Consider the following 27,312-nt stretch of genomic DNA (forward strand, 5'->3'; position numbering starts at 1 on the left):
CAGTGCCTGTGATACCCAGTGCCTGTGATACCCAGTGTCTGTGTTACCCAGTGCCTGTGATACCCAGTGCCTGTGGTACCAGTGTCTTTGGTAACTAGTACTTTAAGTACTCAGTGCATGTGGTACCCAGTGTCTTTAGTAACTAGTACTTTAAGTACTCAGTGCATGTGGTACCCAGTGTCTTTGGTAACCAGTCCTAGTGGTACCCAGTGCCTGTGATAACCAGTGCCTGTGGCAATCAGGTTATGTGGTACCCAGTGTCTTTGGTAACCAGTCCTAGTGGTACCCAGTGCCTGTGATACCCAGTGCCTGTGATACCCAGTGCCTGTGATACCCAGTGTCTGTGTTACCCAGTGCCTGTGATACCCAGTGCCTGTGATAACCAGTGCCTGTGGCAAGCAGGGCATGTGGTACCCAGTGCATTTGGTAACTAGTACCTGTAGTATCCAGTGCCTTTGGAACCTAGTGCCTCTGGTACTCAGTGGCTGTGATACCCAGTGCCTGAGGTACCTAGTGCCTGTGGTACCCAGTGTCTGTGTTGTACCCAGTGCCTGTGACAAGCAGGGCATGTGGTACCCAGTGTCTTTGGTAACCAGTCCTAGTGGTACCCAGTGCCTGTGATACCCAGTGTCTGTGTTACCCAGTGCCTGTGATACCCAGTGCCTGAGGTACCTAGTGCCTGTGGTACCAGTGTCTTTGGTAACCAGTCCTAGTGGTACCCAGTGCCTGTGATACCCAGTGTCTGTGTTACCCAGTGCCTGTGATACCCAGTGTCTGTGTTACCCAGTGCCTGTGATACCCAGTGCCTGTGATACCCAGTGCCTGTGATACCCAGTGTCTGTGTTACCCAGTGCCTGTGATACCCAGTGCCTGTGATACCCAGTGCCTGTGATACCCAGTGCCTGTAGTACCCAGTGCCTGTGGCAAGCAGGGCATGTGGTACCCAGTGACTATGGTATCCAGTGCCTGTGGTACCAGTGTCTTTGGTAACTAGTACTTTTAGTACTCAGTGCATGTGGTACCCAGTGTCTTTGGTAACCAGTCCTAGTGGTACCCAGTGCCTGTGATACCCAGTGTCTGTGTTACCCAGTGCCTGTGATACCCAGTGTCTGTGTTACCCAGTGCCTGTGATACCCAGTGTCTGTGTTACCCAGTGCCTGTGATACCCAGTGCCTGAGGTACCTAGTGCCTGTGGTACCCAGTGTCTTTGGTAACTAGTACTTTAAGTACTCAGTGCATGTGGTACCCAGTGTCTTTAGTAACTAGTACTTTAAGTACTCAGTGCATGTGGTACCCAGTGTCTGGTAACTAGTACCTGTAGTATCCAGTGCCTTTGGAACCTAGTGCCTCTGGTACTCAGTGGCTGTGATACCCAGTGCCTGTGATACCCAGTGTCTGTGTTACCCAGTGCCTGTGATACCCAGTGTCTGTGTTACCCAGTGCCTGTGATACCCAGTGCCTGTGATACCCAGTGCCTGTGATACCCAGTGTCTGTGTTACCCAGTGCCTGTGGCAAGCAGGGCATGTGGTACCCAGTGTCTGGTAACTAGTACCTGTAGTATCCAGTGCCTTTGGAACCTAGTGCCTCTGGTACTCAGTGGCTGTGATACCCAGTGCCTGTGGTACCCAGTGCATTTGGTAACTAGTACCTGTAGTATCCAGTGCCTTTGGAACCTAGTGCCTCTGGTACTCAGTGGCTGTGATACCCAGTGCCTGTGATACCCAGTGTCTGTGTTACCCAGTGCCTGTGATACCCAGTGTCTGTGTTACCCAGTGCCTGTGATACCCAGTGTCTGTGTTACCCAGTGCCTGTGATACCCAGTGCCTGTGATACCCAGTGCCTGTGATACCCAGTGTCTGTGTTACCCAGTGCCTGTGATACCCAGTGTCTGTGTTACCCAGTGCCTGTGATACCCAGTGCCTGTGATACCCAGTGTCTGTGTTACCCAGTGCCTGTGGTACCCAGTGTCTGGTAACTAGTACCTGTAGTATCCAGTGCCTTTGGAACCTAGTGCCTCTGGTACCCAGTGCCTGTGATACCCAGTGTCTGTGTTACCCAGTGCCTGTGATACCCAGTGTCTGTGTTACCCAGTGCCTGATGTGTCCAGTCTTTATGGTGCCATTCCCTGTGGTACTTAGGCCTTATAGTATCTAATTCTTGTTGTGCCTAGTCCTTATGGTGCACAGTTCCTGTGGTGCCTAGTGTTTGTCCCAGCGCTTCTGTTGCTTTTTCCTCATGATACCTTGTCACTGTGGTCCCCAGTGCTTTTAGCACCCAGCACTTGTGGTATCCAATCCTTGTGGTACACAGTTTCTGTGGCTTCCAGTACCCTTGGTACCTAGTGCCTGAAATCCTCGATCCATATAGTACCCAGTCACTGTTATGCCCATTCCCATTGATACTTAATGCTTATAGTACCCAGTGCCTGTGGTGCCCAGTCTTTGTGATACCCAAAACCTGTTATACCAAGGCTGTGCAATATCCAGTGCTTGTGATACCCAGTGCCTGTGGTACATGGTACTGAGTCTGTGATACCTACTGCTTGTGGTACCCAATCCATATGATACCCAAACCATGTTGTACCCAGACCATGTGATACCCAGTGCCTGTGGTGCTTAGCGTCTGTGAAGGCCTGGTCTCATGGTGCTAGCTGTCTGCAGTTGCCTTGTATGGTCCATCCCTCTCTGTTGTGGTGCTGCATTCCAGTGTGGTGTCATCTTGCATACCACATCTTACCACAACAATATTATAGTTATTACCGTGAAGGCTTTCAAGTTGACAGTAAAAAAAAAAAACTATCAACCTAATGAGTTGATAGTACTAAAGTTACTCTTCTTCAGCATTTGCCAATATTATCTGTTTAGTGACATTTACACTGTGGTGACCAGTACCCACTTTCATACTATGCCTCTCCATGGCATCATGCCTTTGCGTTGGCATCAGCTCTGTATTACTACATGTGCCTTGAATCTCATGGCTTATGATGATTTTCTCTCTCTCTTTGGTGCTGAATCTTTTTGTGGTGCCACTCCCTTCTCAGTTGTGGTATCTAATTATGATGCCATGTTCATTTATGTTGCTGAAGCCTTTTGTTTTACTACATCATTTTATGTACCTCATCATATTTTAATGTCACATATACCTTTTGATAAAAAAATCCGCTATAGTAATGACACATCCTGCTGTGGTGTCACATTCTCTCACAATTATCCATCTTCATGGGGCCTCACATCTTATTTTGATGTCTCATCCTTGTGATTTCATGTTCCTGTCTAGTAATAATTCCACTGTAGTGCTATATCTTGTCGTGTTCCCATATCTTTTAGTAAAAATATTCATATGTTGTGTCATGCCTCCCCTTTTTTTTTCACTTCAGTGCCAAATATATATTTTGTGATTATACATGTGTATTTGGGTGGTTTGGGCCATTCTTAGTTTGTTTCCTTGCACTATGTCGTTAACGAGGATATGATGGTCAAGTATAATGAAAATAAATATGAAAAAAAAAAGACAAGCATCAACTACAGACCAGTCTCACAGACAAGTGTAGTGTGTAAGGTTCTGGAAGGGATTGTTAGAAAGCAAGTGGATGACTTTCTACATAGGAGGAATTTCCCAAGTGAAAGACGGCATGGTTTTAGGGAGAGAGTGAACTCAGTCCCGGGCAAAAGGGAAGGCTGGATGGACTGTCTGTATGTGGATTGCTACAAGGCATTTGAAACTGTAACACATGAGAGTCTGATTATGATGCTGAATCACCATGTAGGAATAAGGGTGGATAAAAGATGGTTTTACGAGAGAGTGAACTCGGTCCTGGGCAAAAGGGAAGGCTGGGTGGACTGTCTGTATGTGGACTGCCAGAAGGCATTTGACACTGTATCACATGAGAGGCTGATTATGAAGTTGAATCACCATGTAGGGATAAGGGTGGATAAAAGATTATCTCGGGGAGGAAACAAAGAATGCATGTCAGAGGAACCTTTACGAAATGGGGTAAGATAACTAGCAGAGTGCTACAGGGTTTGGTTCTGGGACCATTACCCTTCATGGTCTACATAGATGACGTGCCTGAAGGTATAGAATTCTACCTGAATATGTTTGCAGGTGATGCAAAAGTCGTGAGGGAGTGAAAAGCGAAGAGGATTGCATCACCATACAAGGGGACGTAAACAGACTCCAAAGTTGGTCTGAAATACGGTTGATGAAATTCTACCTGAAAAATTTAAAGTAATGAGGAGGTATAATTACAGAGGTATAAGTTTGTTGAGTATTCCTGGTAAATTATATGGGAGGGTATTGATTGAGAGGGTGAAGGCATGTACAGAGCATCAGATTGGGGAAGAGCAGTGCGGTTTCAGAAGTGGTAGAGGATGTGTGGATCAGGTGTTTGCTTTGAAGAATGTATGTGAGAAATACTTAGAAAAGCAAATGGATTTGTATGTAGCATTTATGGATCTGGAGAAGGCATATGATAGAGTTGATAGAGATGCTCTGTGGAAGGTATTAAGAATATATGGTGTGGGAGGCAAGTTGTTAGAAGCAGTGAAAAGTTTTTATCGAGGATGTAAGGCATGTGTACGTGTAGGAAGAGAGGAAAGTGATTGGTTCTCAGTGAATGTAGGTTTGCGGCAGGGGTGTGTGATGTCTCCATGGTTGTTTAATTTGTTTATGGATGGGGTTGTAAGGGAGGTAAATGCAAGAGTCCTGGAAAGAGGGGCAAGTATGAAGTCTGTTGGGGATGAGAGAGCTTGGGAAGTGAGTCAGTTGTTGTTCGCTGATGATACAGCGCTGGTGGCTGATTCATGTGAGAAACTGCAGAAGCTGGTGACTGAGTTTGGTAAAGTGTGTGGAAGAAGAAAGTTGAGAGTAAATCTGAATAAGAGCAAGGTTATTAGGTACAGTAGGGGTGAGGGTCAAGTCAATTGGGAGGTGAGTTTGAATGGAGAAAAACTGGAGGAAGTGAAGTGTTTTAGATATCTGGGAGTGGATCTGTCAGCGGATGGAACCATGGAAGCGGAAGTGGATCATAGGGTGGGGGAGGGGGCGAAAATTTTGGGAGCCTTGAAAAATATGTGGAAGTCGAGAACATTATCTCGGAAAGCAAAAATGGGTATGTTTGAGGGAATAGTGGTTCCAACAATGTTGTATGGTTGCGAGGCGTGGGCTATGGATAGAGATGTGCGCAGGAGGATGGATGTGCTGGAAATGAGATGTTTGAGGACAATGTGTGGTGTGAGGTGGTTTGATCGAGTAAGTAACGTAAGGGTAAGAGAGATGTGTGGAAATAAAAAGAGCGTGGTTGAGAGAGCAGAAGAGGGTGTTTTGAAATGGTTTGGGTACATGGAGAGAATGAGTGAGGAGAGATTGACCAAGAGGATATATGTGTCGGAGGTGGAGGGAACGAGGAGAAGAGGGAGACCAAATTGGAGGTGGAAAGATGGAGTGAAAAAGATTTTGTGTGATCGGGGCCTGAACATGCAGGAGGGTGAAAGGAGGGCAAGAAATAGAGTGAATTGGAGTCATGTGGTATACAGGGGTTGACGTGCTGTCAGTGGATTGAAGCAAGGCATGTGAAGCGTCTGGGGTAAACCATGGAAAGCTGTGTAGGTATGTATATTTGCGTGTGTGGACGTGTGTATGTACATGTGTATGGGGGGGGGGTTGGGCCATTTCTTTCGTCTGTTTCCTTGCGCTACCTCGCAAACGCGGGAGACAGCGACAAAGTATAAAAAAAAAAAAAAAAAAAAAAAAAAAAAAAAAACATGTGTATTTGGGTGGTTTGGGCCATTCTTAGTTTGTTTCCTTGCACTATGTCGTTAACGAGGATATGATGGTCAAGTATAATGAAAATAAATATGAAAAAAAAAAGACAAGCATCAACTACAGACCAGTCTCACAGACAAGTGTAGTGTGTAAGGTTCTGGAAGGGATTGTTAGAAAGCAAGTGGATGACTTTCTACATAGGAGGAATTTCCCAAGTGAAAGACGGCATGGTTTTAGGGAGAGAGTGAACTCAGTCCCGGGCAAAAGGGAAGGCTGGATGGACTGTCTGTATGTGGATTGCTACAAGGCATTTGAAACTGTAACACATGAGAGTCTGATTATGATGCTGAATCACCATGTAGGAATAAGGGTGGATAAAAGATGGTTTTACGAGAGAGTGAACTCGGTCCTGGGCAAAAGGGAAGGCTGGGTGGACTGTCTGTATGTGGACTGCCAGAAGGCATTTGACACTGTATCACATGAGAGGCTGATTATGAAGTTGAATCACCATGTAGGGATAAGGGTGGATAAAAGATTATCTCGGGGAGGAAACAAAGAATGCATGTCAGAGGAACCTTTACGAAATGGGGTAAGATAACTAGCAGAGTGCTACAGGGTTTGGTTCTGGGACCATTACCCTTCATGGTCTACATAGATGACGTGCCTGAAGGTATAGAATTCTACCTGAATATGTTTGCAGGTGATGCAAAAGTCGTGAGGGAGTGAAAAGCGAAGAGGATTGCATCACCATACAAGGGGACGTAAACAGACTCCAAAGTTGGTCTGAAATACGGTTGATGAAATTCTACCTGAAAAATTTAAAGTAATGAGGATGGGATAAAGCGAAAGATGGCCTTAATTTTTTTTTTTTTTTTTTTTATACTTTGTCGCTGTCTCCCGCGTTTGCGAGGTAGCGCAAGGAAACAGACGAAAGAAATGGCCCAACCCCCCCCCCATACACATGTATATACATACGTCCACACACGCAAATATACATACCTACACAGCTTTCCATGGTTTACCCCAGACGCTTCACATGCCTTGATTCAATCCACTGACAGCACGTCAACCCCGGTATACCACATCGCTCCAATTCACTCTATTCCTTGCCCTCCTTTCACCCTCCTGCATGTTCAGGCCCCGATCACACAAAATCTTTTTCACTCCATCTTTCCACCTCCAATTTGGTCTCCCTCTTCTCCTCGTTCCCTCCACCTCCGACACATATATCCTCTTGGTCAATCTTTCCTCACTCATTCTCTCCATGTGCCCAAACCACTTCAAAACACCCTCTTCTGCTCTCTCAACCTCGCTCTTTTTATTTCCACACATCTCTCTTACCCTTACGTTACTCACTCGATCAAACCACCTTACATCACACATTGTCCTCAAACATCTCATTTCCAGCACATCCATCCTCCTGCGCACAACTCTATCCATAGCCCACGCCTCGCAACCATACAACATTGTTGGAACCACTATTCCTTCAAACATACCCATTTTTGCTTTCCGAGATAATGTTCTCGACTTCCACACATTCTTCAAGGCCCCCAGAATTTTCGCCCCCTCCCCCACCCTATGATCCACTTCCGCTTCCATGGTTCCATCCGCTGCCAGATCCACTCCCAGATATCTAAAACACTTCACTTCCTCCAGTTTTTCTCCATTCAAACTCACCTCCCAATTGACTTGACCCTCAACCCTACTGTACCTAATAACCTTGCTCTTATTTACATTTACTCTTAACTTTCTTCTTCCACACACTTTACCAAACTCAGTCACCAGCTTCTGCAGTTTCTCACATGAATCAGCCACCAGCACTGTATCATCAGCGAACAACAACTGACTCACTTCCCAAGCTCTCTCATCCCCAACAGACTTCATACTTGCCCCTCTTTCCAGGACTCTTGCATTTACCTCCCTAACAACCCCATCCATAAACAAATTAAACAACCATGGAGACATCACACACCCCTGCCGCAAACCTACATTCACTGAGAACCAATCACTTTCCTCTCTTCCTACACGTACACATACCTTACATCCTCGGTAAAAACTTTTCACTGCTTCTAACAACTTTCCTCCCACACCATATATTCTTAATACCTTCCACAGAGCATCTCTATCAACTCTATCATATGCCTTCTCCTGATCCATAAATGCTACATACAAATCTATTTTCTTTTCTAAGTATTTCTCACATACATTCTTCAAAGCAAACACCTGATCCACACATCCTCTACCACTTCTGAAACCACACTGCTCTTCCCCAATTTGATGCTCTGTACATGCCTTCACCCTCTCAATCAATACCCTCCCATATAATTTACCAGGAATACTCAACAAACTTATACCTCTGTAATTTGAGCACTCACTCTTATCCCCTTTGCCTTTGTACAATGGCACTATGCACGCATTCCGCCAATCCTCAGGCACCTCACCATGAGTCATACATACATTAAATAACCTTACCAACCAGTCAACAATACAGTCACCCCCTTTTTTAATAAATTCCACTGCAATACCATCCAAACCTGCTGCCTTGCCGGCTTTCATCTTCCGCAAAGCTTTCACTACCTCTTCTCTGTTTACCAAATCATTTTCCCTAACCCTCTCACTTTGCACACCACCTCGACCAAAACACCCTATATCTGCCACTCTATCATCAAACACATTCAACAAACCTTCAAAATACTCACTCCATCTCCTTCTCACATCACCACTACTTGTTATCACCTCCCCATTTGCGCCCTTCACTGAAGTTCCCATTTGCTCCCTTGTCTTACGCACTTTATTTACCTCCTTCCAGAACATCTTTTTGTTCTCCCTAAAATTTAATGATACTCTCTCACCCCAACTCTCATTTGCCCTTTTTTTCACCTCTTGCACCTTTCTCTTGACCTCTTGTCTCTTTCTTTTATACATCTCCCACTCAATTGCATTTTTTCCCTGCAATGGCCTTAATATGATCATTATTTAGAAGGAAGTAAGCTTGAAGATTTTGTGTCCTAGGGACTTGGAAGTAGACATTGTCCCTAACCTTTTGTGAGAGTCCCATATAAGGAAAATATCTAGGGAGTTGGACTGTCTGTTAGCAAATATCAGAATGTCTTTCATGGATATGGATAAAGAAAGGCCAAAACTAGAATATGCTTCTTAGATTAACAGGGAAAAGTTGGAGGCTTTAAATTTACCCTCCTTAGAAGAAAGAAGAGTGAGAGGTGCCTGATCACAACCTTTAAGTTCTTAAAAGAGATAGACATAGTGGACAGGGGGCATTATTTTGAGAGAGGGAGGAATAGAGGTCCAGAGGTCCTGAGGGTATAGAATGAAACTGAATAAGAAACTTGTACATAAGGATGTAAAGAAATACTTTTATAGTACAAGTGTGGTGGATGACTGGAACACATTGACTGAAGACATGATTAATGCAAACAGCTTACTTGAATTTGATAAGATACATGATATTATAGAATGTTCAAGAGACAGGGCCCCAAGAGTGTAAAGCTCCTTCCCTGCACAGTACAAATAGGTGATTACACACACACACACACACACACACACACACACATACACACACACACACATATTCATATGCATGAACACACACAGAGGACATAGCATGAAATTAAGTAACTTTTTAAAAAGAGATATAGGGCACCATGAGTGTAAAACACCTTCCCTATGCTGTACAAATAAGTAAGTACACACACACACACACACACACAAACACACACACACACACACACACACACACACACACACACACACACACATATATATACACATACACACAGCTTAAGCCAGGTGCCCATGTGGCTCTGTTCTGAGGCAAGAAATTTTTATTCTGAAGTGTGAGAAACAATTTCCTCATCAAAGACAGAGTCGTCTGGGTACCCATATATCTTATTCATCCCATCTTTCCTTTTAATCCTTAGCAGAAAATATTTCTGAATTAGAAGTTTTAGACTCTGGTCATTAGTGAGTGATGAAGGTTTTTAGCTGAGAGGTACATGCCAGTGACTTCATAGGCCTAGGTGGGTTGCTAGTATGGATGTGGCATCTCAGTAAATGGATGTTAGCCAGCCTCATAGATGGGTGATGAGGGTGAAATTCAAGTGGATGTTCCATATTATAGGGGGAGACTGTTTTAACCCTTTGTGAGCAAATACTCTCTCTAATGCTTGTAGGGCTGTCCCCAGTAGGCAAATGATTATTCAGACTTCAAAACCAGTATTTCTTCTGTTACAAGATGCTTCCTCTACAGAGTCCTTTAGACTTCTTACTTCACAGGATGCATCCTGTACTGAATCCTACCTTCTGAATTCTAAAAGATTAAAGGAAGAACAAAAGAAACTTTTACACTTAAAAATTTTTGGTGATACAAAAATATGCAGTAATACAGCAGATGCCAGTGTACAAATTTGTATACTTCATTTTTCATACATTATTGGGAGCAACTAGTAGAAACTTAAAAACACAATCTTTTCTTATTCAGTTTAACTCCTTTTTTTTCAACAGGCAATCTATGGAAAATCTTGTGTTTAACACATTGAAGACTGTGTAGAGTGTTGACTTAGGAATTTGGAAACTAGTAGCATACAACAACTAACTTCATTCCATACACAGTTACAAATATCCATTTCTTTGATGGAAAAGATATTGTTGGTTGTTGGGATGTAATAATTTTAGGAAAATATTTTACTGTTGAGTAGTACAACTAACCTCCCTCCATACACAGATACAAATATCCATTTATTTGATGGAAAAGATATTGTTGGTTGTTGGGATGTATGATTTAAGGAAAATATTTTACTGTTGATCAGGAAGGCTGTGCCAGCAATATGAGAGGTATGGAGAGGGAAAATGGTGGGATGAGTGCTTGTAACCACTGAACTGTGTTATCATTCATTCAGGGTGTGATGGCCAGGGAGCAAGGGAGTGATGGTGGTGAGGGAGGGTGTTGTGTTTAGGGAGGTAGGGAGTGATGATGGTGAGGGAGGGTGTGATGGCCTAGATGGAAGAACACGGTGGTTTTGAGGGAGGGTACAGTAGCCATGGTGAGGAGTGTGGTGGTTGTTGAGAGAGGCTGTGGTAGCCCTCCACAAGAAACCATCTCCTGTTGATATGTGTTATTTACTTCTACATGTTTATAATTTTTTTAACATGGAACATGAGTTCAACACATTTTTTTTTCCATTTACCGTGGTGAGTAATTCATTGAAAATATTTACACTTGATTGCCTTATCGCATATATATCTTTATTTCCTTATTTTCAGCACTCCTTTTGCAGTTGTACAGGATATGTTTCAAGAATGATTATTTTCCCATTTTTGACATCTGTGGATAGTAGTCATTTGAGACTCATACCATAGTGTGACTCATAGGTATATACCTCTATACATTCAACACTTTAGGTGGGAGTACCAGAAATGATGCATGCATAATTTTACCTGCACAGTTTCTTAGAGATGTGGAAAGTGATATTTTCATTTTTATTTCTTCTTGCATGGCATGAAGGCCCATTCCAATTTATTTTTTACTCAGCCATTACACACAACTTTGATTTGTAGGTATGCTTTCCTGTTTTTGCTACAATGAATCCTTGTAAGCAATAGGGTAATCCAATACACAAAGACTTTTGGCTCAAGATAGAGGAAATAGTGACTCAGAAAGTGGCAACAGGGGATATTGCATTTTTATAATCATTAAGTATTAGGATACTTTTGAGGTTTTCAGTTTGAAGGAGATTAAGCTTTACAAAGAGAATAACATAAAATCATCCAATGACTTACACGCCCTATTCTTTAACTCTCACTAATGTATTTTTTGTCCCGTAGGGAATATGCTTTCTGAATAGCTGTTTGAAAAGTTAGCTGTGAACTGTGAGAAATATTGATTATTTCTTTCTTGTGGGCTTTTCAGCAATTCAACAACTACTACATATCAGGGCACAAAAACTTACTGGACTTGTGGCGTGAGATTGGTTCTGTGAAGCGCACCTTCTCCGAGGTGAAACATCTGACATCTCGGGACCTGACTGAACTTCGGGGTGACCTTGATCGTTGTGCCCATCTTTTGTCATCTGCTTGCCAGTCTGCTCAGGCCAACATGAGTTTCTTACCAGCAGGAGATAAGGTAAGAGCCACAGTAGTCTCCAAGATATTGAATAATGTCTAGTATAGATTAATGAAAGTGTTACCAAATTCCTCCTAGTTTTGGTTACACTACAGGAGGTCAAGAGAAAGGTGCAAGAGATGAAAAAAAGGGCAAATGAGAGTTGGGGTGAGAGAGTATCATTGAATTTTAGGGAGAATAAAAAGATGTTCTGGAAGGAGGTAAATAAAGTGCGTAAGACAAGGGAGCAAATGGGAACTTCAGTGAAGGGCGTAAATGGGGAGGTGATAACAAGTAGTGGTGATGTGAGAAGGAGATGGAGTGAGTATTTTGAAGGTTTGTTGAATGTGTTTGATGATAGAGTGGCAGATATAGGGTGTTTTGGTCGAGGTGGTGTGCAAAGTGAGAGGGTTAGGGAAGATGATTTGGTAAACAGAGAAGAGGTAGTAAAAGCTTTGCGGAAGATGAAAGCCGGCAAGGCAGCAGGTTTGGATGGTATTGCAGTGGAATTTATTAAAAAAGGGGGTGACTGTATTGTTGACTGGTTGGTAAGGTTATTTAATGTATGTATGACTCATGGTCCTGGGGATAGGGGAGAAAGAATACTTCCCACGTATTCCCTGCGTGTCGTAGAAGGCGACTAAAAGGGGAGGGAGCGTGGGGCTGGAAATCCTCCCCTCTCTTTTTTTTTTTTTTTTTTTTTTTTTTTTTTTTTTTTTTTTTAAAAAGAAGGAACAGAGAAGGGGGCCAGGTGAGGATATTCCCTCAAAGGCCCAGTCCTCTGTTCTTAATGCTACCTTGCTAACGCGGGAAATGGCAAATAGTTTGAAAGAAAGAAAAGAAAAAGATGACTCATGGTGAGGTGCCTGAGGATTGGCGGAATGCGTGCATAGTGCCATTGTATAAAGGCAAAGGGGATAAGAGTGAGTGCTCAAATTACAGAGGTATAAGTTTGTTGAGTATTCCTGGTAAATTATATGGGAGGATATTGATTGAGAGGGTGAAGGCATGTACAGAGCATCAGATTGGGGAAGAGCAGTGTGGTTTCAGAAGTGGTAGAGGATGTGTGGATCAGGTGTTTGCTTTGAAGAATGTATGTGAGAAATACTTAGAAAAGCAAATGGATTTGTATGTAGCATTTATGGATCTGAAGAAGGCATATGATAGAGTTGATAGAGATGCTCTGTGGAAGGTATTAAGAATATATGGTGTGAGAGGCAAGTTGTTAGAAGCAGTGAAAAGTTTTTATCGAGGATGTAAGGCATGTGTACGTGTAGGAAGAGAGGAAAGTGATTGGTTCTTAGTGAATGTAGGTTTGCGGCAGGGGTGTGTGATGTCTCCATGTTGTTTAATTTGTTTATGGATGGGGTTGTTAGGGAGGTGAATGCAAGAGTTTTGGAAAGAGGGGCAAGTATGAAGTCTGTTGGGGATGAGAGAGCTTGGGAAGTGAGTCAGTTGTTGTTCGCTGATGATACAGCGCTGGTGGCTGATTCATGTGAGAAACTGCAGAAGCTGGTGACTGAGTTTGGTAAAGTGTGTGAAAGAAGAAAGTTAAGAGTAAATGTGAATAAGAGCAAGGTTATTAGGTACAGTAGGGTTGAGGTTCAAGTCAATTGGGAGGTAAGTTTGAATGGAGAAAAACTGGAGGAAGTGAAGTGTTTTAGATATCTGGGAGTGGATCTGGCAGCGGATGGAACCATGGAATCGGAAGTGGATCATAGGGTGGGGGAGGGGGCAAAAATTCTGGAGGCCTTGAAGAATGTGTGGAAGTCGAGAACATTATCTCGGAAAGCAAAAATGGGTATGTTTGAAGGAATAGTGGTTCCAACAATGTTGTATGGTTGCGAGACGTGGGCTATGGATAGAGTTGTGCGCAGGAGGATGGATGTGCTGGAAATGAGATGTTTCAGGACAATATGTGGTGTGAGGTGGTTTGATCGAGTAAGTAACGTAAGGGTAAGAGAGATGTGTGGAAATGAAAAGAGCGTGGTTGAGAGAGCAGAAGAGGGTGTTTTGAAATGGTTCGGGCACATGGAGAGAATGAGTGAGGAAAGATTGACCAAGAGAATATATGTGTCGGAGGTGGAGGGAACGAGGAGAAGAGGGAGACCAAATTGGAGGTGGAAAGATGGAGTGAAAAAGATTTTGTGTGATCGGGGCCTGAACATGCAGGAGGGTGAAAGGAGGGCAAGGAATAGAGTGAATTGGAGTGATGTGGTATACCGGGGTTGACGTGCTGTCAGTGGATTGAATCAAGGCATGTGAGGCGTCTGGGGTAAACCATGGAAAGCTGTGTAGGTATGTATATTTGCGTGTGTGGACGTATGTATATACATGTGTATGGGGGTGGGTTGGGCCATTTCTTTCGTCTGTTTCCTTGCGCTACCTCGCAAATGCGGGAGACAGCAACAAAAAAAAAAAAAAAAAAAGTAAAAAAGTCACTCTTGAGTTGTTGATGAAAGGGAATTCAGTCTTATTTAGGAACTTATCACTTCTAAGATCATCATTTTTCTACTTATTATTGTTATACAGCCTTGAAGCTTTAGGAGCCCCATGAAAGGTTTGTTTCTGGAATTATATATGATTATCATAATGATGATACAAATTAATGAGCTCATGGCTTTAAGGTTAAATTCTGAATATGATCTGGCAATAGAAAGGGACTTAGAATGGGCTAGGATCTTACTTGATAGATTTAAAATTTGAGTCCTGAAATCAGTCTCGAGCCTTGCATATATTCTCATGGAAGTATTATTGATGCAGCTGGATGTAAGTCTTCTTGAGAGTATTTATTCATTTATAGTAAGGGAGGCCAGTATCCTACAGTTGGAGACGTGTTACAGTAATAAAAGTGTGAAAGGGATTTAGGAGTTAACATGGCACTCAGCCTTTCACTGAAACACCACATTAACAATATCGATGAGAAGGTGAATTATGAGCTGCTTGATGTCTGAATTGTCATCAGCTAAGCTACCAAGGCTATGGTAAGAAAAACTTCACAACTTGTAATAAAACCCAGCTTGAGTACACATCACCAGCTTGGTTACCTTTTTGGAGGAAACACATAGATCTGATGGAAATATTCATTGGAGGGTAGCAGAGGTTTACCTGAGATAAGGGAACTGAGTTACATAAGGGAATAGGAATGCTTGGATATCTTCTTATTAGTAGAAAAAAAAAAGAGAGAAAACATGATAATGAATTTGATTTTAGATTGATTTGATAGTGTTAATACTGTTAAGTATTTTAAAGTGGATATTACAGGAAACTATGCCAAAATCAAGTGGAAAATATGTGAAGGAATGTATATGTCATAAATATGGTGAATGAATGGATCTGTGGAACAATGACAAACAAAGAAGTTATAAATTTCAATGTATGACTCTAAAATAGGCTAGGATGCTGGGACCCATGGATATAGCACTCACTTTACTCATACCACAAAAATGCAATCACATGTAGGTAATTTCATGCACAGATGTGTTTGTATTTTACTGATCAGCAATGTTTTATTAGAAAATTTTATGTAACATTTTGTCTTTAGGATGACTATGTGGTTGCCAACCCTGCTGATTTGTGGGGACGTATCCAGGAATGTGAAAAGTCACAGCTCCGTGCAGAGACAGAGAAGAACTCACTTAAGGAGAAGATCAGTGAACTCAATTCTAGAATCTCTGAGCTGAATAACAGTTTACGAGACAAGGAACGAACAATTCAAGATCTAAATAAGAAGCTGGTGAGTAGAAAGAATGTGTGGTGTCCACTGAGTGTATCAAGTTTCTTTTGGGAGAAGTTTTTTCTTGTATATAAAGATAGGGACTCAGCCTGCAGTGTAAATATTCCAGTTCTTTATTTATACTTTCCATTATTTGATTCATATGCCATGTTCATATGCAAATAACATATGCAGTAGAAACTTATGTTGGATACTGTTATAAGGAAAATCTTTAGAGTAAGATTTTGAGTATTTTTTATACATCTTTGGGTATATATGATGAAACAGCCTCCCATTAACTTTACCTTATGGTGTTTTTGTTGTCATGTGGCTTCTCCAAAGACATGTAGCCCCTTCTTAGCAATGACTCTTTAAGTGATATTTTGCAGTTGTCAATTGATAACATTATGTAAGTCCTTACAGCTGTGACAGATTTGAAAAAATTATTATTATTATTATTATTATTTTGCTTTGTCGCTGTCTCCCGCGTTAGCGAGGTAGCGCAAGGAACAGACAAAAGAATGGCCCAACCCACCCACATACACATTTATATACATACACGTCCACACACGCAAATATACATACCTATACAACTCAGTGTATACATATATATATATACACACAGACATATACATATATACACATGTACATAATTTGTACTGTCTGCCTTTATTCATTCCCATCGCCACCTCGACACACATGGAATAACAACCCCCTCTCCCCTCATGTGAGCGAGGTAGTGCTAGGAAAAGACAACAAAGGCCCCATTCGTTCACACTCAGTCTCTAGCTGTCATGTGATAATGCACCGAAACCACAGCTCCCTTTCCACATCCAGGCCCCACACAACTCTCCATGGTTTACCCCAGACACTTCATATGCGCTGGTTCAATCCATTGACAGCACGTCGACCCTGGTATACCACATCGTTCCAGTTCACTCTATTCCTTGCACGCCTTTCACCCTCCTGCATGTTCAGGCCCCGATCACTCAAAATCTTTTTCACTCAATCTTTCCACCTCCAATTTGGTCTCCCACTTCTCGTTCCCTCGACCTCTGACACATATATCCTCTTGGTCAATCTTTCCTCACTCATTCTCTCCATGTGACCAAACCATTTCAAAACACCCTCTTCTGTTCTCTCAACCACACTCTTTTTATTACCACACATCTCTCTTACCCTATTATTACTTACTTGATCAAACCACCTCACACCACATATTGTCCTCAAACATCTCATTTCCAGCACATCCACCCTCCCCCGCACAACTCTATCCATAGCCCACGCCTTGCAACCACATAACATTGTTGGAACCACTATTCCTTCAAACATACCCATATTTGCTTTCCGAGATAATGTTCTCGACTTCCACACATTCTTCAAGGCTCCCAGAATTTTCGCCCCCTCCCCCACCCTATGATTCACTTCAGCTTCCATGGTTCCATCCACTGCCAAATCCACTCCCAGATATCTAAAACTCTTCACTTTCTCCAGTTTTTCTCCATTCAAACTTACTTCCCAGTTGACTTGACCCTCAACCGTACTGTACCTAATAACCTTGCTCTTATTCACATTTACTCTCAACTTTCTTCTTTCACACACTTTACCAAACTCAGTCACCAGCTTCTGCAGTTTCTCACATGAATCAGCCACCAGCGCTGTATCATCAGCAAACAACAACTGACTCACTTCCCAAGCTCTCTCATCCACAACAGACTGCATACTTGCCCCTCTTTCCAAAACTCTTGCATTCACCTCCCTAACACCCTATCCATAAACAAATTAAACAACCATGGAGACATCACACACCCCTGCCGCAAACCTACATTCACTGAGAACCAATCACTTTCCTCTCTTCCTGCACATACACATGCCTTACATCCTCGATAAAAACTTTTCACTGCTTCTGACAACTTGCCTACCACACCGTATATTCTTAATACCTTCCACAGAGCATCTCTATCAACTCTATCATATACCTTCTCCAGATCCATAAATGCTACATACAAATCCATTTGTTTTTCTAAGTATTTCTCACATACATTCTTCAAAGCAAACACCTGATCCACACATCCTCTACCACTTCTGAAAACCACACTGCTCTTCCCCAATCTGATGCTCTGTACATGCCTTCACCCTCTCAATCAGTAAACCATTTAAAATTTTCCTTTTATTTGATAATGGTAGATTAAATAGTGAAATTGGAGAAAAATGTAGCTTAGACATCGAAGCTTATTGATACAGTGGTTAAATTGATGAGAACTGCTATTGACGTTTGTGTAAATAAATTATACATTTCCTTTTTCCATAGCCAGAGGTTGAACCATTATGTGACATTCATTTTTTCATTCATTTCAAGCTAGAAGTTTCAGTTTTCTAAATTGTTTCTTACATTTTTCATATGTATATATATGTATGTGTGTATAGTGTGCGTATGTATTGTATGTGTGTGTATGTGTATATGTATATATATATGTATAATTATCCCTGGGGATAGGGGAGAAAGAATACTTCCCACGTATTCCCTGCGTGTCGTAGAAGGCGACTAAAAGGGGAGGGAGCGTGGGGCTGGAAATCCTCCCCTCTCTTTTTTTTTTTTTTTTTTTTTTTTTTTTTTTTTTTTTTTTTAAAAGAAGGAACAGAGAAGGGGGCCAGGTGAGGATATTCCCTCAAAGGCCCAGTCCTCTGTTCTTAATGCTACCTTGCTAACGCGGGAAATGGCAAATAGTTTGAAAGAAAGAAAAGAAAAAGATGACTCATGGTGAGGTGCCTGAGGATTGGCGGAATGCGTGCATAGTGCCATTGTATAAAGGCAAAGGGGATAAGAGTGAGTGCTCAAATTACAGAGGTATAAGTTTGTTGAGTATTCCTGGTAAATTATATGGGAGGATATTGATTGAGAGGGTGAAGGCATGTACAGAGCATCAGATTGGGGAAGAGCAGTGTGGTTTCAGAAGTGGTAGAGGATGTGTGGATCAGGTGTTTGCTTTGAAGAATGTATGTGAGAAATACTTAGAAAAGCAAATGGATTTGTATGTAGCATTTATGGATCTGAAGAAGGCATATGATAGAGTTGATAGAGATGCTCTGTGGAAGGTATTAAGAATATATGGTGTGAGAGGCAAGTTGTTAGAAGCAGTGAAAAGTTTTTATCGAGGATGTAAGGCATGTGTACGTGTAGGAAGAGAGGAAAGTGATTGGTTCTTAGTGAATGTAGGTTTGCGGCAGGGGTGTGTGATGTCTCCATGTTGTTTAATTTGTTTATGGATGGGGTTGTTAGGGAGGTGAATGCAAGAGTTTTGGAAAGAGGGGCAAGTATGAAGTCTGTTGGGGATGAGAGAGCTTGGGAAGTGAGTCAGTTGTTGTTCGCTGATGATACAGCGCTGGTGGCTGATTCATGTGAGAAACTGCAGAAGCTGGTGACTGAGTTTGGTAAAGTGTGTGAAAGAAGAAAGTTAAGAGTAAATGTGAATAAGAGCAAGGTTATTAGGTACAGTAGGGTTGAGGTTCAAGTCAATTGGGAGGTAAGTTTGAATGGAGAAAAACTGGAGGAAGTGAAGTGTTTTAGATATCTGGGAGTGGATCTGGCAGCGGATGGAACCATGGAATCGGAAGTGGATCATAGGGTGGGGGAGGGGGCAAAAATTCTGGGAGCCTTGAAGAATGTGTGGAAGTCGAGAACATTATCTCGGAAAGCAAAAATGGGTATGTTTGAAGGAATAGTGGTTCCAACAATGTTGTATGGTTGCGAGACGTGGGCTATGGATAGAGTTGTGCGCAGGAGGATGGATGTGCTGGAAATGAGATGTTTCAGGACAATATGTGGTGTGAGGTGGTTTGATCGAGTAAGTAACGTAAGGGTAAGAGAGATGTGTGGAAATGAAAAGAGCGTGGTTGAGAGAGCAGAAGAGGGTGTTTTGAAATGGTTCGGGCACATGGAGAGAATGAGTGAGGAAAGATTGACCAAGAGAATATATGTGTCGGAGGTGGAGGGAACGAGGAGAAGAGGGAGACCAAATTGGAGGTGGAAAGATGGAGTGAAAAAGATTTTGTGTGATCGGGGCCTGAACATGCAGGAGGGTGAAAGGAGGGCAAGGAATAGAGTGAATTGGAGTGATGTGGTATACCGGGGTTGACGTGCTGTCAGTGGATTGAATCAAGGCATGTGAGGCGTCTGGGGTAAACCATGGAAAGCTGTGTAGGTATGTATATTTGCGTGTGTGGACGTATGTATATACATGTGTATGGGGGTGGGTTGGGCCATTTCTTTCGTCTGTTTCCTTGCGCTACCTCGCAAATGCGGGAGACAGCAACAAAAAAAAAAAAAAAAAAAGTAAAAAAGTCACTCTTGAGTTGTTGATGAAAGGGAATTCAGTCTTATTTAGGAACTTATCACTTCTAAGATCATCATTTTTCTACTTATTATTGTTATACAGCCTTGAAGCTTTAGGAGCCCCATGAAAGGTTTGTTTCTGGAATTATATATGATTATCATAATGATGATACAAATTAATGAGCTCATGGCTTTAAGGTTAAATTCTGAATATGATCTGGCAATAGAAAGGGACTTAGAATGGGCTAGGATCTTACTTGATAGATTTAAAATTTGAGTCCTGAAATCAGTCTCGAGCCTTGCATATATTCTCATGGAAGTATTATTGATGCAGCTGGATGTAAGTCTTCTTGAGAGTATTTATTCATTTATAGTAAGGGAGGCCAGTATCCTACAGTTGGAGACGTGTTACAGTAATAAAAGTGTGAAAGGGATTTAGGAGTTAACATGGCACTCAGCCTTTCACTGAAACACCACATTAACAATATCGATGAGAAGGTGAATTATGAGCTGCTTGATGTCTGAATTGTCATCAGCTAAGCTACCAAGGCTATGGTAAGAAAAACTTCACAACTTGTAATAAAACCCAGCTTGAGTACACATCACCAGCTTGGTTACCTTTTTGGAGGAAACACATAGATCTGATGGAAATATTCATTGGAGGGTAGCAGAGGTTTACCTGAGATAAGGGAACTGAGTTACATAAGGGAATAGGAATGCTTGGATATCTTCTTATTAGTAGAAAAAAAAAAGAGAGAAAACATGATAATGAATTTGATTTTAGATTGATTTGATAGTGTTAATACTGTTAAGTATTTTAAAGTGGATATTACAGGAAACTATGCCAAAATCAAGTGGAAAATATGTGAAGGAATGTATATGTCATAAATATGGTGAATGAATGGATCTGTGGAACAATGACAAACAAAGAAGTTATAAATTTCAATGTATGACTCTAAAATAGGCTAGGATGCTGGGACCCATGGATATAGCACTCACTTTACTCATACCACAAAAATGCAATCACATGTAGGTAATTTCATGCACAGATGTGTTTGTATTTTACTGATCAGCAATGTTTTATTAGAAAATTTTATGTAACATTTTGTCTTTAGGATGACTATGTGGTTGCCAACCCTGCTGATTTGTGGGGACGTATCCAGGAATGTGAAAAGTCACAGCTCCGTGCAGAGACAGAGAAGAACTCACTTAAGGAGAAGATCAGTGAACTCAATTCTAGAATCTCTGAGCTGAATAACAGTTTACGAGACAAGGAACGAACAATTCAAGATCTAAATAAGAAGCTGGTGAGTAGAAAGAATGTGTGGTGTCCACTGAGTGTATCAAGTTTCTTTTGGGAGAAGTTTTTTCTTGTATATAAAGATAGGGACTCAGCCTGCAGTGTAAATATTCCAGTTCTTTATTTATACTTTCCATTATTTGATTCATATGCCATGTTCATATGCAAATAACATATGCAGTAGAAACTTATGTTGGATACTGTTATAAGGAAAATCTTTAGAGTAAGATTTTGAGTATTTTTTATACATCTTTGGGTATATATGATGAAACAGCCTCCCATTAACTTTACCTTATGGTGTTTTTGTTGTCATGTGGCTTCTCCAAAGACATGTAGCCCCTTCTTAGCAATGACTCTTTAAGTGATATTTTGCAGTTGTCAATTGATAACATTATGTAAGTCCTTACAGCTGTGACAGATTTGAAAAAATTATTATTATTATTATTATTATTTTGCTTTGTCGCTGTCTCCCGCGTTAGCGAGGTAGCGCAAGGAAACAGACAAAAGAATGGCCCAACCCACCCACATACACATTTATATACATACACGTCCACACACGCAAATATACATACCTATACAACTCAGTGTATACATATATATATATACACACAGACATATACATATATACACATGTACATAATTTGTACTGTCTGCCTTTATTCATTCCCATCGCCCCCTCGACACACATGGAATAACAACCCCCTCTCCCCTCATGTGAGCGAGGTAGTGCTAGGAAAAGACAACAAAGGCCCCATTCGTTCACACTCAGTCTCTAGCTGTCATGTGATAATGCACCGAAACCACAGCTCCCTTTCCACATCCAGGCCCCACACAACTCTCCATGGTTTACCCCAGACACTTCATATGCGCTGGTTCAATCCATTGACAGCACGTCGACCCTGGTATACCACATCGTTCCAGTTCACTCTATTCCTTGCACGCCTTTCACCCTCCTGCATGTTCAGGCCCCGATCACTCAAAATCTTTTTCACTCAATCTTTCCACCTCCAATTTGGTCTCCCACTTCTCGTTCCCTCGACCTCTGACACATATATCCTCTTGGTCAATCTTTCCTCACTCATTCTCTCCATGTGACCAAACCATTTCAAAACACCCTCTTCTGTTCTCTCAACCACACTCTTTTTATTACCACACATCTCTCTTACCCTATTATTACTTACTTGATCAAACCACCTCACACCACATATTGTCCTCAAACATCTCATTTCCAGCACATCCACCCTCCCCCGCACAACTCTATCCATAGCCCACGCCTTGCAACCACATAACATTGTTGGAACCACTATTCCTTCAAACATACCCATATTTGCTTTCCGAGATAATGTTCTCGACTTCCACACATTCTTCAAGGCTCCCAGAATTTTCGCCCCCTCCCCCACCCTATGATTCACTTCAGCTTCCATGGTTCCATCCACTGCCAAATCCACTCCCAGATATCTAAAACTCTTCACTTTCTCCAGTTTTTCTCCATTCAAACTTACTTCCCAGTTGACTTGACCCTCAACCGTACTGTACCTAATAACCTTGCTCTTATTCACATTTACTCTCAACTTTCTTCTTTCACACACTTTACCAAACTCAGTCACCAGCTTCTGCAGTTTCTCACATGAATCAGCCACCAGCGCTGTATCATCAGCAAACAACAACTGACTCACTTCCCAAGCTCTCTCATCCACAACAGACTGCATACTTGCCCCTCTTTCCAAAACTCTTGCATTCACCTCCCTAACAACCCTATCCATAAACAAATTAAACAACCATGGAGACATCACACACCCCTGCCACAAACCTACATTCACTGAGAACCAATCACTTTCCTCTCTACCTGCACATACACATGCCTTACATCCTCGATAAAAACTTTTCACTGCTTCTGACAACTTGCCTACCACACCGTATATTCTTAATACCTTCCACAGAGCATCTCTATCAACTCTATCATATACCTTCTCCAGATCCATAAATGCTACATACAAATCCATTTGTTTTTCTAAGTATTTCTCACATACATTCTTCAAAGCAAACACCTGATCCACACATCCTCTACCACTTCTGAAACCACACTGCTCTTCCCCAATCTGATGCTCTGTACATGCCTTCACCCTCTCAATCAGTAAACCATTTAAAATTTTCCTTTTATTTGATAATGGTAGATTAAATAGTGAAATTGGAGAAAAATGTAGCTTAGACATCGAAGCTTATTGATACAGTGGTTAAATTGATGAGAACTGCTATTGACGTTTGTGTAAATAAATTATACATTTCCTTTTTCCATAGCCAGAGGTTGAACCATTATGTGACATTCATTTTTTCATTCATTTCAAGCTAGAAGTTTCAGTTTTCTAAATTGTTTCTTACATTTTTCATATGTATATATATGTATGTGTGTATATGTGCGTATGTATGTGTATGTGTGTGTATGTGTATATGTATATATATATGTATATTATCCCTGGGGATAGGGGTGAAAGAATACTTCCCACGTATTCCTCGCGTGTCGTAGAAAGCGACTAGAGGGGATGGGAGCGGGGGGCCAGAAATCCTCCCCTCCTTGTATTAATTTTCTAAAATGGGAAACAGAAGAAGGAGTCACGCGGGGAGTGCTCATCCTCCTCGAAGGCTCAGAGTGGGGTGCCTAAATGTGTGTGGATGTAACCAAGATGTGAAAAAAGGAGAGATAGGTAGTATGTTTGAGGAAAGGAACCTGGATGTTTTGGCTCTGAGTGAAACGAAACTCAAGGGTAAAGGGGAAGAGTGGTTTGGGAATGTCTGGGGAGTAAAGTCAGGGGTTAGTGAGAGGACAAGAGCAAGGGAAGGAGTAGCAATACTCCTGAAACAGGAGTTGTGGGAGTATGTGATAGAGTGTAAGAAAGTAAATTCTCGATTAATATGGGTAAAACTGAAAGTTGATGGAGAGAGGTGGGTGATTATTGGTGCATATGCACCCGGGCATGAGAAGAAAGATCATGAGAGGCAAGTGTTTTGGGAGCAGCTGAATGAGTGTGTTAGTGGTTTTGATGCACGAGACCGGGTTATAGTGATGGGTGATTTGAATGCAAAGGTGAGTAATGTGGCAGTTGAGGGAATAATTGGTGTACATGGGGTGTTCAGTGTTGTAAATGGAAATGGTGAAGAGCTTGTAGATTTATGTGCTGAAAAAGGACTGATGATTGGGAATACCTGGTTTAAAAAGCGAGATATACATAAGTATACTTATGTAAGTAGGAGAGATGGCCAGAGAGCATTATTGGATTACGTGTTAATTGACAGGCGTGCGAAAGAGAGACTTTTGGATGTTAATGTGCTGAGAGGTGCAACTGGAGGGATGTCTGATCATTATCTTGTGGAGGCTAAGGTGAAGATTTGTATGGGTTTTCAGAAAAGAAGAGTGAATGTTGGGGTGAAGAGGGTGGTGAGAGTAAGTGAGCTTGGGAAGGAGACCTGTGTGAGGAAGTACCAGGAGAGACTGAGTACAGAATGGAAAAAGGTGAGAACAATGGAAGTAAGGGGAGTGGGGGAGGAATGGGATGTATTTAGGGAATCAGTGATGGATTGCGCAAAAGATGCTTGTGGCATGAGAAGAGTGGGAGGTGGGTTGATTAGAAAGGGTAGTGAGTGGTGGGATGAAGAAGTAAGAGTATTAGTGAAAGAGAAGAGAGAGGCATTTGGACAATTTTTGCAGGGAAAAAATGCAATTGAGTGGGAGATGTATAAAAGAAAGAGACAGGAGGTCAAGAGAAAGGTGCAAGAGGTGAAAAAAAGGGCAAATGAGAGTTGGGGTGAGAGAGTATCATTAAATTTTAGGGAGAATAAAAAGATGTTCTGGAAGGAGGTAAATAAAGTGCGTAAGACAAGGGAGCAAATGGGAACTTCAGTGAAGGGCACAAATGGGGAGGTGATAACAAGTAGTGGTGATGTGAGAAGGAGATGGAGTGAGTATTTTGAAGGTTTGTTGAATGTGTTTGATGATAGAGTGGCAGATATAGGGTGTTTTGGTCGAGGTGGTGTGCAATGTGAGAGGGTTAGGGAAAATGATTTGGTAAACAGAGAAGAGGTTGTGAAAGCTTTGCGGAAGATGAAAGCCGGCAAGGCAGCAGGTTTGGATGGTATTGCAGTGGAATTTATTAAAAAAGGGGGTGACTGTATTGTTGACTGGTTGGTAAGGTTATTTAATGTATGTATGACTCATGGTGAGGTGCCTGAGGATTGGCGGAATGCGTGCATAGTGCCATTGTACAAAAGCAAAGGGGATAAGAGTGAGTGCTCAAATTACAGAGGTATAAGTTTGTTGAGTATTCCTGGTAAATTATATGGGAAGGTATTGATTGAGAGGGTGAAGGCATGTACAGAGCATCAGATTGGGGAAGAGCAGTGTGGTTTCAGAAGTGGTAGAGGATGTGTGGATCAGGTGTTTGCTTTGAAGAATGTATGTGAGAAATACTTAGAAAAGCAAATGGATTTATATGTAGCATTTATGGATCTGGAGAAGGCATATGATAGAGTTGATAGAGATGCTCTGTGGAAGGTATTAAGAATATATGGTGTGGGAGGAAAGTTGTTAGAAGCAGTGAAAAGTTTTTATCGAGGATGTAAGGCATGTGTACGTGTAGGAAGAGAGGAAAGTGATTGGTTCTCAGTGAATGTAGGTTTGCGGCAGGGATGTGTGATGTCTCCATGGTTGTTTAATTTGTTTATGGATGGGGTTGTTAGGGAGGTAAATGCAAGAGTTTTGTAAAGAGGGGCAAGTATGAAGTCTGTTGGGGATGAGAGAGCTTGGGAAGTGAGTCAGTTGTTGTTGGCTGATGATACAGCGCTGGTGGCTGATTCATGTGAGAAACTGCAGAAGCTGGTGACTGAGTATGGTAAAGTGTGTGGAAGAAGAAAGTTAAGAGTAAATGTAAATAAGAGCAAGGTTATTAGGTACAGTAGGGTTGAGGGTCAAGTCAATTGGGAGGTGAGTTTGAATGGAGAAAAACTGGAGGAAGTGAAGTGTTTTAGATATCTGGGAGTGGATCTGGCAGCAGATGGAACCATGGAAGCGGAAGTGGATCATAGGGTGGGGGAGGGGGCGAAAATTCTGGGGGCCTTGAAGAATGTGTGGAAGTCGAGAACGTTATCTCGGAAAGCAAAAATGGGTATGTTTGAAGGAATAGTGGTTCCAACAATGTTGTATGGTTGCGAGGCGTGGGCTATGGATAGAGTTGTGCGCAGGAGGATGGATGTGCTGGAAATGAGATGTTTGAGGACAATGTGTGGTGTGAGGTGGTTTGATCGAGTGAGTAACGTAAGGGTAAGAGAGATGTGTGGAAATAATAAGAGCGTGGTTGAGAGAGCAGAAGAGGGTGTTTTGAAGTGGTTTGGGCACATGGAGAGAATGAGTGAGGAAAGATTGACCAAGAGGATATATGTGTCGGAGGTGGAGGGAACGAGGAGAAGAGGGAGACCAAATTGGAGGTGGAAAGATGGAGTGAAAAAGATTTTGTGTGATCGGGGCCTGAACATGCAGGAGGGTGAAAGGAGGGCAAGGAATAGAGTGAATTGGAGCGATGTGGTATACCGGGGTTGGCGTGCTGTCAGTGGATTGAATCAAGGCATGTGAAGCGTCTGGGGTAAACCATGGAAAGCTGTGTAGGTATGTATATTTGCGTGTGTGGACGTATGTATATACATGTGTATGGGGGGGGTTGGGCCATTTCTTTCGTCTGTTTCCTTGCGCTACCTCGCAAACGCGGGAGACAGCGACAAAGTATAATAATAAAAAAAAAGATTAAATATCAAGAGGTTTTGTATTTATCAAGAATTATATATTGTCACTGCAAAATATTTTCAGATTTGTATCTCCATCTTTGGCAAAATTCGTTTTGATCCGTCTCCCAGCTGCCAGCTGTCAGCTTGTACATATAAACACATTGCATGAACAGTGGCCTTCACCTTGGTTTGTCATGGTTCGTCCTGCCTCTAAAGTGGTTATAACCTTATCAGTATGTCAACAAAGAGTGTTAAAGTTACTCAGGGCTGTACTGGGTCTGTCACTTGAGATGTAAAGAGATGCTTAGATTTG

The 27,312-nt window shown here is 42.0% G+C and overlaps 1 protein-coding gene across 1 annotated transcript in view; it reads left to right on the forward strand.

The window, feature by feature from the left end:
- LOC139767160 (uncharacterized) overlaps positions 1-27,312 on the forward strand; it is a 1,522,454-nt gene that overhangs the window by 432,232 nt on the left and 1,062,910 nt on the right. The window contains 2 exon segments of the mRNA XM_071696189.1: positions 11,691-11,903; positions 15,427-15,618. Of these exon segments, the coding sequence (XP_071552290.1) occupies positions 11,691-11,903; positions 15,427-15,618 (405 nt within the window).

Source organism: Panulirus ornatus, chromosome 59 (assembly GCF_036320965.1).
Source record: "Panulirus ornatus isolate Po-2019 chromosome 59, ASM3632096v1, whole genome shotgun sequence".
Taxonomy (NCBI): Eukaryota; Metazoa; Arthropoda; class Malacostraca; order Decapoda; family Palinuridae; genus Panulirus; species Panulirus ornatus.